Raw genomic sequence first — 12,073 nt, forward strand, 5'->3', positions numbered from 1 at the left:
CACTCCTCGGAAGGAAGGTTGGGCAATCCTACTTCCGTAGTGATACTGCCTCGGAAACCCAAGGAGGGGTCGCTATGAGTCGGGGCCGACTCGACGGCAAGTAACAACAACAACAACATGTCTTCTTTGGTAACGTATCTATTCAAATATATTGGCCATTTTAAAATCAGGTTTCTTGTCTTCTTGTTGTGTTATAAGAGTTTGATATATTCTGGAGATATTTTCAGATACATGACTTGCACATATTTTCTTCTATTCTTTGGTTTATCTTTCACTTTTCTTAACAGTGCCCATTGAATGGGACAAAGAGACAGAACAGCAGGGCTTCAGAAAGAGTACTGGCAGCACCACATGGGATAAAATAGAAAGGACAGGAGATCTCTTTTAACATACCTGTGAATGTTGTAATACAGAGAATAAGCATGGGCCAATTTTCTAAAATTCTCCAGGAACCAAAGGGTTATAAGCAGCTATTTACTGAAACTGTTTACAGTCTAGTTAATCAGTGAACCAGAATCAGTGAAACTAGGCCATGTGGGGAAGTACACTTGAAAGGTTTTCTTGGATTAGAAGAGAAATGGGGGAAGAGAGATAAGTGGCTATTCCTAGGGTTACATCAATAATTTCCAGTTTTGAATGAGGAAGTGCTGAACTTCCTTCCCAGGTGCTATCACACTGATGTTTACTGGCAAGAGACTAGAGAAAACTGCTTCTTGGGTGCTTGGCTTTTGACTGGTGAAAAGGCAGGTTGTCTGGAGAGGTGGAGCCCATTTCAGTGGCTCTCTTTGAAAATCTCAGCAAGATGTCAGGTCTGCTCTCGGTCTTCCTCCACCTCCTCCTTTTCTTCAAACTGGCTGCCCTGGTGACCTTTCGCCACCACCACTATGATGATCTCATGCGGACGCTGTACAAGGTGCACAACGAATGCCCCTACATCACGCGGGTTTACAGCATCGGCCGCAGCGTGAAGGGGAGACACCTCTATGTGCTGGAATTCAGCGACCGCCCTGGAATCCACGAGCGCTGTAAGTCCGGAGCAGGCTGGGGGTGTACAGAACAGTGCAGTAATTGGGGTGGTTTCTGGGGAGGGCTGTGGAACCTTCCTCCTGTGAAACATCACCTTTACCTCAACCTGCTCATATGCCCTACTTAATCCTCAAACTGGCCCTGCCTCCAGAGACCCCCCAACCCCATTTCAGGCTCCAGTCTGTCACTCGTCCTGCTCTTCTCCCATCCCCTTTCCTTCCCTCCCCCTCCCTTCTCCCCCCAGCTATGATTCTGTCCTGCCTATCGAACGCCTCAGAAGACATAAGCAGAAACATTTGGCAGTTCTGCTAGGGAAATCTCTTCAGAGAATGATAGAGTGATAGAGCATGACTCCTGTGGGAGAGTTGGTGGTGGATTGAAAATTAGAAACTAGATAAGAAAAAAGAAACTCACACATAATCTCCCCACTCAGATATAACCCCTGTTAACGTATTACACATATCTTCCAGACTTTTTTCTATGCATATTTACACCTCCCTCACACAAACATCTGATTTTTCATAAAAATGAGATCATGTTATAATAAGGATCTTCTCATTTCATAATCTATTATAAATAGCACCCAAGTCTGTAAATGTGGATCTACAGTGTCATTTTTGGAGCTGCATAAAATTCCATTGCCTGGATGTATCTAAGCATTCCTTTTTTTTTGATGGACATTTAAGTCATTTCTAATTTCCCACTGCTTTCCTTGAAGTAATGGTGACATTAAGTAATGTCAGTTCCTCTTTCAAACTGTCAGTCTCCCTCTTCCTGTCCACTTCCACATCCCTACCCTAACCCAGACTCCGTCACAACCTGCCTAAATGGCCGCACTACACTCCTAACTGTCTCCATGCCTCCACTCTCTGAACCTCCCATTTGGCACAAGACATCAGAATAATTTTCCTAAACACCAATATAATCGTCTCACCTCCTGCTTAAACACTTGCAGTGGCAACCTCGTACCCGTGGATTCTGTCCACGGCAGTTTCGGAATATAACACAGGAGGGGCTCAGGGAAGGCTGGGTGGTTGGAAGTGGGGACAAGGGCCTTGCTTTGAAGCTGCTCTTGGAGATCGCACATTCATTGTAGAAGCTGTAGATGGAGGTTAATGGACAGTAAGGAGTTAGCAACTTACCCCTTTCCCTTCTTGGTACTCCCTATAGTTTTCTTTTCTTTTTCTTTCTTTTTTTTTTTTTAGCATTCAAGGTCTTCCTTGGAGCTTTTTCACACTGCTCTAGCCCTCACTAAGGAGCTCTGATGATGTAGTGGTTAAGGCATTTGGCTGCTAACCAAAAGTTTGGTGGTTCAAACTCCACCAGCTGTTCCATGGAGGAAATTGAGGTGATCTGCTTCCGTAAAGATTTACAGCCTTGGAATCCAGTGGGGGTCACTATGAGTCGGAATTGACTCAATGGCAGTGAGTTTTCTTTTGGTTTTCTAGCTCTCACTGACCTCTCTTTTCTCTAAAGTCCTATAACCTTAGCTAGTCACTCATTTATTCCTTTCCTTCATTCGTTCCACAACTGTTCCATGATCATCCAGTATATGCAAGCACTTTTGTAGAGGGCTGTGTATACAGCAGAGAATAAAAGGCCTGCCCTTTTGGGCCTTCGTAATTCTAGTGGGGTAAGGTAGATAACAGATAGGTAGCTAAGTAAATATAAAAGGAGCCTTGGTGGTGCGGTGGTTAAGTGCTTGGCTGCTAACCGAAAGTTGGTGTGCAAGCCTGCTCAGCTGCTCTGCAGGACAAAGACCTGGCCATCTGCTTCCACAAAGGTTACATCCTAGAAGACCCTTTAGGGCAGTTCTACTCTGCCATATGGGGTCACGGTGAGTCAGAATGAACTCAAAGACACCCAACAAGAAGTAAATATATAGATATATTATGCCTGATGGAAATAAGAGCTACAGAGAAAATTAAATCAGGACCGAGAGACAGGGAATGCCATGGGGACACATGGGAGGTGTCACTGCTGCTCAAGAAAGGCTTCTCTGCTGAGGTGACTTTAGGGCAGGGATCTGAAGGACAGGACAGGTGATCAAGACGTGCTGGTACAAGGGAGGAGAATATTGTAGGCAGAGAAGAGCACATGAAGCCCTCTAGGAGCAGAAGCACGCGTGGCAGGGTGAGGAGCAGCAGGTCAGCCATTGCACCACAGCTGAGTGACCCAAGGAAGAGCAGAGGCGAGCAGGGCGGGAGGGATACCACACGGCAGGAGAGCGTGCCAGCCTTTGGCAAAGACTTTGGCTGTTACTCTGAATGAAGTGAGAAGCCACTGGAGGGTTTTGAGCAAATGTGTGGCATTATCTGACTTAAATTTTAAAAAGACCACTCAGTGAACTACAGCCTGAGCGCTAGCCACTGGTTTTGATAAATAATGTTTTATCGGAACATAGCCATGCCCATTCACTTTTGTATCATCCAGAAATGCCTTGTAAGAAAGACCTGGATATCTACTTCTGGAAAATTAGCCATTGAAAACCCTGTGGAGCACAGGTTGACTTTGATGCACATGGAGTCACCATGAGTCAGAATCGACCCAAAGGCAACTGGTTATGGCTGCTTTCACCAGCACAGTTGAATGGCTGCAACAGAGACCATAGGGCCTGCAATGCCTACAGTGTTTTCTGACCCTTGACTCAGGAGAATAGACTTTCATGGGACTAGGCAGATGCAAGAAGACTAAGTGGAAGATTTATTGCAATAATCCAGGTGTGAGAATGTGGGGCTTGAACCTAAAAGATAGCAGTGGTTGTTGTGAGAAGTGAGAAGTATTTAAAGCAGAGTCAAATGAATTTGGTGTTGAAAGACACTATGCTAGGTTCTGTAGGACATGGTTCCTAGACTTTCAAATTTCAAAGTGAAGTGAGAAAAAAAAATGTTTTTAATGAGAGATTGAAGGAAACTAACATGAGTTTTCCAATTTTTATTTTCCTGAATAAGTATGTTAAAGAAAATTACCTGCTATCTGTTTTCACCATCTTTTCCTAAAAGAAATGATATTTCCTACCAAGAAAAGTAGGAAAGACATAACCTAAGATTAAAAAAATATATATAATAAGATTTATAAAATACACATTATAGAAAATTCACTACCTGATCCTATGGGTTACAATCATTCTTTTGGGAAAGATTGTCATAGGTACACTAAGAAAATAGTAATGGATTATGTCCTAAAGGAAGTTAAACTTGTATATATTCCCAAGCCAGGTCCAATAAAGGAAACAGGAACTTGTGGAAATAAAAGTAAAACCCAGAGTAGAAGGGTGTAGGTACAATAAAGGGAAGTTCAGCAGAAAGCTCACGTTAGCAGGAAGAATTCAACATGGCTTCTCAGAATACGTCACATTTGAACTGGCCTAGAAGGGCAGTGAAGATTTAGACAAGAGGAGATGAAGGGGTAGCAAGTCAGAAAAGTCTTGGGAGCAAGTATCAGGTGGAAGGGAAATCACTTCTTTCTCACAGGGAGGCAAGAATGATTTTCTATGCATGGTTTGGAGTCTCTTTTCAGAGCCTCAATTCTGACCTCAGTTAAAGTCAATGTGGCCAAAGAGAAGACTAAGGAAGGAGACATTAGTAGACTCCTTCCCACCTCAAGACATAACATTGTCTGATAGGAAGGAAAGATCTTAGTTCCCTGAGTGCCAAGAAAGTTATGTTCTCAACCGGATGATGAGGAATCATCATGCTATAACCTAGAAGAATTTTTGGGAGCAGATCTTGGGAAAACATGATCCTTTTCCTAAAAAGATTTGTCTCTAAGAAGTGGTGTGGTTCAGTAAAGGGTAATATGTGCTTTGACCTCTATCATATTAGTTAGGTGGCCCCAGGGCAAGTCACTTAACCTCTTAGATCCCCAATGCCCTCATCCCTATGGCTAATAATGCCTACTTAACAGGTTTTCTATGAAGATTAGCAAGAATGAGCATAAAATGCCTCAAACCAAACCAAACTCATTGCCATGGAGTGGATTGTGACTCACAGCAACCCCTCCTTGGGTTTCTGAGGCAGCAGTAATCTCTATGGAGGTAGATTGCCCCAATCTTCCTTAGAGGAATGGCTGGTGGGTTTGAACCGCCAGCCTTCTGGTTAGCAGTCAAATGCCTTAGGCATTACGCCACCAGAACTCCATATAAAATGCCTGTTGTTGTTATTATGTGCTATCGAATTGGATCCAACTCATAGTGAGCCCTCCTTGGGTTTCCGAGGCAGTATCACTATGGAAGTAGATTGCCCTATTTTCCTTTTGAGGAGTGGCTGGTGGGTTTGAACCTCCAACCTGCTGGTTACCAATCAAGTGCCTTATAAAATGTCTAGTCTGTGATAAAGCCAGTTGCCGGAGATTCTGACTCATGGTGACTCCATGTGTCTCAGAGTAGAACTGCACCCTACAGAGTTTTCATTGGCTTTGACCTTTTTCCAAAGTAGATTGACAGGCCTTACTTTCTACGTGCCTCTGGGTAGCTTTGAACTGCCAACCTTTTTGTTAGTAGCTACTATTGCACCGTCCAGGGACTCCAGCACAGGGTAGGGGTTCAAGAAACAGTAGTCTTTATTATCTCTGGCATGAATTTTATAGCATTTATAATTGCAATTCATTGGGGTGGGGCTCAAGGATCACTGGAAAAGTCCTAAAGGAAGTACACACACAAATTGTTTTTTTTTTTTTTAGATTCGTTACTGAAAAAGGGGGAACGGGTTCCTTTGCAAGGTTAGGAATTAGTGGCACCTCCAAGCCTCCTCCACCTTTTTTCTTCCTGCATGTACATTTCTCACGCTTGCAGTGGAACCGGAAGTCAAGTATGTCGGGAACATGCATGGCGATGAGGTGCTAGGCCGAGAGTTACTGCTGCAGTTGTCAGAGTTCCTGTGTGAGGAGTACCTGAACGGAAACCAGCGCATCACCCAACTCATTGAGAGCACGCGCATTCACATCCTGCCGTCCATGAACCCGGACGGCTACGAGGTGGCCGCCGCCCAGGTACTGAGCCCGAGGGTGGTGTGGTGGAAAGAATAAAGGCATCTTAGAGAATAAAGTAAAAGCCAGTGGACAATATGTCCTGTCTGTCTCACTGTAGGGAGCTGTGGTGGCCTAATGCCTAAGGCACTTGACTGCTAATCAGAAGGCTGGTGGTTCAAACCCACCAGCCACTGCTCTGAAGGAAGGTTGGGCAATCTACTTCCATAGTGATACTGCCTGGGAAACCCAAGGAGGGGTTGCTATGAGTTGGATATGAGTGGAGGACAATGGGGGGGGGGGTGTCCCCCTGTAAATGTCAGTCAAAAGTACAGGATAAAACAGTCAAATACTATTTAATAGAGACAAGACAAAAGAAATATGACAAAGTATGAAGACCTTATAGTTAACCCTATAGCACCGGAGGCAGTGAGTGTGGGCTCTCTGTGCCTCGGTTCCCTCACCACCTTTCCAGATGACCTCCCAGCTTTGTGTGAGGGTTTTGTGAGGCTCAACGACACAATATCTGTGACAGTTTCCATGTAAACTGGAAGATACTAAACAGACTGAAGGAATAATGCAAAACACTCCTGTTCAATGAACTTTTAGCTTTGAACCCTACATACCCACCCTCCACCCACACATCAGGTCCAGTTCCATTTTGGGAAGAAATATCAGAGAACTTGAGCTTTTCTCAGAATTGGTGGGTGGGGCTAATTCTAGATTCTTCATAATTTATTATGTTTTTGCAGGGTTTTTTCCTTTACTAATATAGTACTCAGCCTTTTCATTCTTTTATTATTAGTATTTTGTTGTTGTTGAGAATATACATATACATAGCAAAACACACAGCAATTTAAGTTTCTACAGGTACCACTGAGTGGTATTGATTTCATTCTTTGAGTTATGCACCCATTCTCACCCTTCTTTTCTGAATTGTTCTTCCCTTATTAAAATCAACACACCGTCCCCTAAGTTTCCTATCTGATCTTTCCAGTTACTCGGTCTTTTCATTCTTTGAGTTACATTTACAGTGGGATGGATAAGGGAAACGTTTATAAGGTTTTGTTTCCTAAGACAAAATTCAGAATGTCAGTATGCCTAATGGTATTGGTTCGTTTATGGCTGGCTTCAGAATCAGAAGATTTTTTAAATACACAGCCATCAAAGAGAACATTATGCCCAGTGAAAGAAGCCAGACACAAAAGACTAAGTATGGTAGGATTCCATTTGTATGAAATGGCCAGGGCAGGCTAATCTATGGAGACAAAAAACAGATTACTGGTTGCCTAGGGATGGAGTGAGAATGAAGAATGACTGAACAAGCATGAGGTTTCTTCTTAGAGTGATGGAAATTTTCTAAAATTAGATACTGGTGAAGGGTTGCACAACTCTGTAAAACTACTAAATTGTAGTTTTTACTAAATTACTATTTACTAAATTAGTAAAACTACTAATCGTACTCTGGTGGTGTAGTGGTTAAGGCAACCAAAAGGTCAGTGGTTGGAATCCACCAGCCGCTCCACAGAAGATAGGGCAGTCTGTTTCCATAAGGATTTACAGCCTTGAAAATCCAGTGGGGTCACTGTGAGACGGAATAGACTTAATGGCAGTGAGTTTGGTTTTGTTTTTTGGTACTTTTAAAATGGGTGACTTTTATGGTAGGTAAATTATATCTCAAGAAAGCTGTCTTAACACACATATACAGAGGGGTTTCTACCGTCTTGAAACACCTTACTCTTTTTGGAACTTCTGGGGTCTTTACCTCTAGCACGTGGTCCACCCAGAGAAAGATGAACCACACTCCTTGGATTTTGGATAAGTTAAAGAAAAAATTGCTACATCGTTTGACTGATTAAGTTCATGTCTATTTATAAAAAATTAAAATATGTTCTTCAAATATGAGATTCAGTTTAGAACTTTCATTTTCATCTTTGATTCCCAACCCCAAGGGCCCAGATGATTCCCAGTATCTGGTTGGCAGGAACAATGCAAATGGGGTAGACCTGAACCGTAACTTCCCGGATCTCAACACCTACTTCTACTATAATGAGAAATACGGAGGCCCCAACCACCACCTGCCCCTTCCAGACAACTGGAAAAGTCAGGTATGAGGTGAGATTTGAATTGGGCAACACAGGGTATCAGCATCTGGAATTTCTTCCAGAAATCTTCACACCAACTAAGAATTAATCACCAACTCAGCTCTATGTGATCTATTATTATCAGAGCAATAATAACCATAAGGTTATGCCTCCTTGTTGTTATTCCCTCCCCCAGCGTAGAGCCTTCCGTGGAGGGCATGCTCACTAAATGTTTAATGCCAGTGAAGGAGGTAAAAGTGGTATTATATAGTTGCTTGGTGCTTTACAATTTACAAAATTTTTTTATAGCCAGTTTTCAGTTGATCATTATAATACTGTGGTGAAGCAACAAGCACTGTTGTCCGTTCCTGTTTTATAGACGTGATTATAGGTGAAATAATTTAAATTCACACAGATCATAATTGAGGATCAGGATTGAAACCTGATTACTAATCCAGAACTCGTTTTACTTCACTGTTCTATTGACAAGGAGCCCTGTGGTACAGGAGTTAAAATGCTTGGCAGCTAACTGAAAGGTTGGTGGTTTGAACCCACCAGCCATTCTGAGGGAGAAAGATATGGCAGTCTGCTTTTGTAAAGATTACAGCCTTGGAAACCCTGTGGGGGCAGTTCTATTCTGTCCTGTAGGGTTGCTGTGAGTTGGAATCAATGTAACAGCAGTGGGCTTGGTTTTTGGTCTTATATTCTATTGATAGAGAATTCTAGCATTCTATAGAGAAGTTTCTCTTACATGTGATGAACTGTACATTCTTCAACAATTAGCTATAGAAAGAGTTTCAGAGTGTTTTACACCTTTTTCTCTTCCCTTTTATATGACCCTTGACTGCTTCACTATACTCAGTGAGGCAATATCTGTGACAACACTTTGTAAACTGGATAATACTAAACAGATGTGAAGAAATATTGCAAAATATACCTTGTTCACTGAACTTTTAGCTTTGAACCCTGCGTATCCTTCTTTCTCCCACGCTTCATGTCCAGTTCCATTTTGGGAGGGAATATCAAGGGACTTGAGCTTTTCTCAGAATTGCGGCATGGGCTATAATTCCAGATTCTTCATACTTTATGTTTTTGTAGGTTTCTTTTTTTCTCCTCTACAGTATAGTATGCAGCCTTTTCATTCTTTATGTACAGTGGGACAGATAAGGAAAACAGTTTATAAAAATGTAATCTCTTACCCTCTTAATTGGAGGATCCACAAGTCAAAAGGGTTGGAGACTGAGAGTACATCCTGCCTGAAGTGTGGGTGAGCCCACTGGATGCTCCAGGCCTTACTCTCCAGGAAGCCTGCAGTGCTACCCCCAGTAATGTGAATGGTCTCATCCTGCTGGTGGACTTGAACCTGGGATGGACTGCTGTCATTTCTGGAGCATCACAGCACCTCCAATTTTCACATTGTATAAGATAGGTCTAAACATTTGATTTGTGAATATCTAAACTCAGAGATTGGGGAAAGACAAGTAAATAAGTATGAGCCTTTCTACGGAGAGTATTCCAGATACAGCCTTTCCCAATTTTTTCCCCTTGAAAATGAAACAAAAGCCGTGCTGACATGGTGAGATTTCAGAGAGCAATTATGCTCTTAGCTGAAAATAAATAATACATCAATAATAACTTAGTAGTAGTCAGCATAATCCAATCAAAAGAACATTCTGGTTTATTAAACTTGTCTCTCCAAGTAAAATAAGGTAAGTGAACCAGTAATAACTTGAGTCCCACTCACTCCTCTGTCAGGTTCTTAGAAGGAAAGAAAGCAATGATAAGACAGTCTCTCCTGCTCCTGCTGGAACAGCCTTGACCGAGAGGAACAGTAAGCAGTTGGCCTTGTGCTGATGAATAGGGCCTTAGAGGGCAAGGAATGGAGTGGTTCAAAGGGGTTGAGCCCTGGCCACAGATCAGGACTGCTCCCTTGGTTTTATATCCATTCTGACTGGATGAGACTCAAACCTACTTACTCAGTTCCCTTTAGGATGGCAATGATGGGGATTTTCACAGTTGACCCTTGATCCAGGAGGAGCCATTACACATTAAGATCATATCATCTACATTCTGAGAGGAGGAAAAATACTGAAGACTGAGAATTATTTACTTATATTGCAAATAGTCCAAGTGGATTCAAGGCTTTCTTTAGGACACTGTTACTCATTAACAATACAATATGCAATAAAAGGGATGGAATTTCATAACTTAGCCAAGACTGGCCCATATTACAATATGTCTAACCCATGGAATTTGGATATGACGAAAGGAATGTTTTTCTTCATGTTACAGTAGATGTATTGGGGAAGGAGGATGTTGAAAAATATTACTGTAAACCAGCATTTTCCAGATTTATTTAGTCGATTTGCCTAAATTTCTGCAAAGCTGCCTCAGAAGCCATCTAGATTTTTCATGCCTAGTAGAACTTTGTTTCATTCAGACATGCTATCCTTTCTGGCCACTTTATGACAAACTTATTCAAATGGCCAGTTGGCCAACTGTCCTTCACTACCAAGCTCTTGTCTCCTCACAGGTGGAGGTGGAGACCCGGGCGGTGATCCAGTGGATACGCTCCTTCAACTTTGTTCTTTCTGCCAATCTCCATGGAGGGGCAGTGGTGGCCAATTACCCTTATGACAAGTCCCTTGAACATCGAGTCCGTGGCTTCCGTCGCACTGCTAACACCCCCACCCCTGATGATAAGCTTTTCCAGAAGGTATGCAGGATAGTAACTTGTCCAAAGGAAGTATAATCAGAGGAACTTGGGGTTTAGGAGATGAGCTTTCAAGTCAGTAACACAGGACACTATTAGATAAGAGTCCACACACACACATACAAAATAATAATAATTAAAAATACTGCCTAATTGTTAGAAACTTAAAATCGAGTAAATTAGAATGATAAGCTATAAATTCATTAAAAAGGACAGTGTTACAGTACAATTATGATATAAAAAATACTTAAGATAAAGATAATCAAGATATAACAATTAACTTACAATGCTGATGGTGAGCTTGTGGGAATTTTTCTTTGGTTTAATTTACAATTTTATGATAACATTTCTATATTACTTTTAAAATGAGAAAATAGACCATGCATGTGAAAGGTATGAATAATAGTTTAAATGAGTCCCTTGGTGACACACACAGTTAACCACTTGGCTACTAACTAAAAGGTCAGAGGTTTAGACCCACCTGTGGTACCTCAGAAGAAAGACCTGATGACTTACTTCTGAAAGATCACAGCCATGGAGAACTCTATGGAGGTCAGTTCTGTTCTGAAACACATGGGGCACCATGAATCAGAATTGACTTGGCGGCAACTGGTTTTTGGTTTTTCAGTCTTACTTTTCACTTTGCACATGAAGAAACTTAGACTCAAGATAAAGAAAAAATAGAATCCAGGTCTCCTAGCTTCGGTCCACTGCACTTACACACACACGCACCACCTTTCTATTTCTGTTGGTATTTTCTTTCATTGAAACAAATAATCAGTTGTTTATATGTGGTGGATTTCTTGTCTCACCCTAGTTTGGATTTGAGCATTACCATTGAAGTTGGAAACAGTCAAGATAATTCAGTGCCTGCTTTTCCTATAGCTGGCCAAGGTCTACTCCTACGCACATGGATGGATGTACCGAGGTTGGAACTGTGGGGATTACTTCCCAGATGGCATCACCAATGGGGCTTCCTGGTATTCACTCAGCAAGGGTAAGAAAGGTCTGGGGAACTGCTACAAGCTGAAGTCGAATAGTGCTCATTTCTCCTTTTAAATGCCCAGTTTTGTCAGGGAAAGAGTAAGAGTACTATAGAATTTTGCATTCAAACAGAGATCTAAAAAAGGGAGGAATCTCACGTTGGTACTTAGTGTCACTTTAGTGGAGTCCCGGGGCAGTGCAAATGGTCAGGTTGTTGTTGTTGTTGTTGTTATGTGCTGTCGAGTCGGCCCCGACTCATAGCGACCCCTCCTTGGGTTTCCGAGGCAGTATCACTACGGAA

At 42.2% G+C, this 12,073-nt stretch overlaps 1 protein-coding gene across 1 annotated transcript in view; it reads left to right on the forward strand.

Moving 5' to 3' along the window:
• The first annotated feature begins 802 nt into the window (after positions 1 to 802).
• The window catches only part of CPN1 (carboxypeptidase N subunit 1), a 26,031-nt gene continuing 14,760 nt past the window's right edge, over positions 803 to 12,073 (forward strand). Inside the window, exons 1-5 of the mRNA XM_007940033.1 lie at positions 803 to 1,025; positions 5,819 to 6,015; positions 7,944 to 8,099; positions 10,609 to 10,791; positions 11,674 to 11,785. Of these exons, the coding sequence (XP_007938224.1) occupies positions 803 to 1,025; positions 5,819 to 6,015; positions 7,944 to 8,099; positions 10,609 to 10,791; positions 11,674 to 11,785 (871 nt within the window). The remainder of the gene's footprint in view (positions 1,026 to 5,818; positions 6,016 to 7,943; positions 8,100 to 10,608; positions 10,792 to 11,673; positions 11,786 to 12,073) is intronic.

The sequence above is a fragment of the Orycteropus afer genome, unplaced genomic scaffold (assembly GCF_000298275.1).
Source record: "Orycteropus afer afer isolate SDZICR_OR568_19922 unplaced genomic scaffold, OryAfe1.0 scaffold00064, whole genome shotgun sequence".
In the NCBI taxonomy this organism is placed as follows: Eukaryota; Metazoa; Chordata; class Mammalia; order Tubulidentata; family Orycteropodidae; genus Orycteropus; species Orycteropus afer.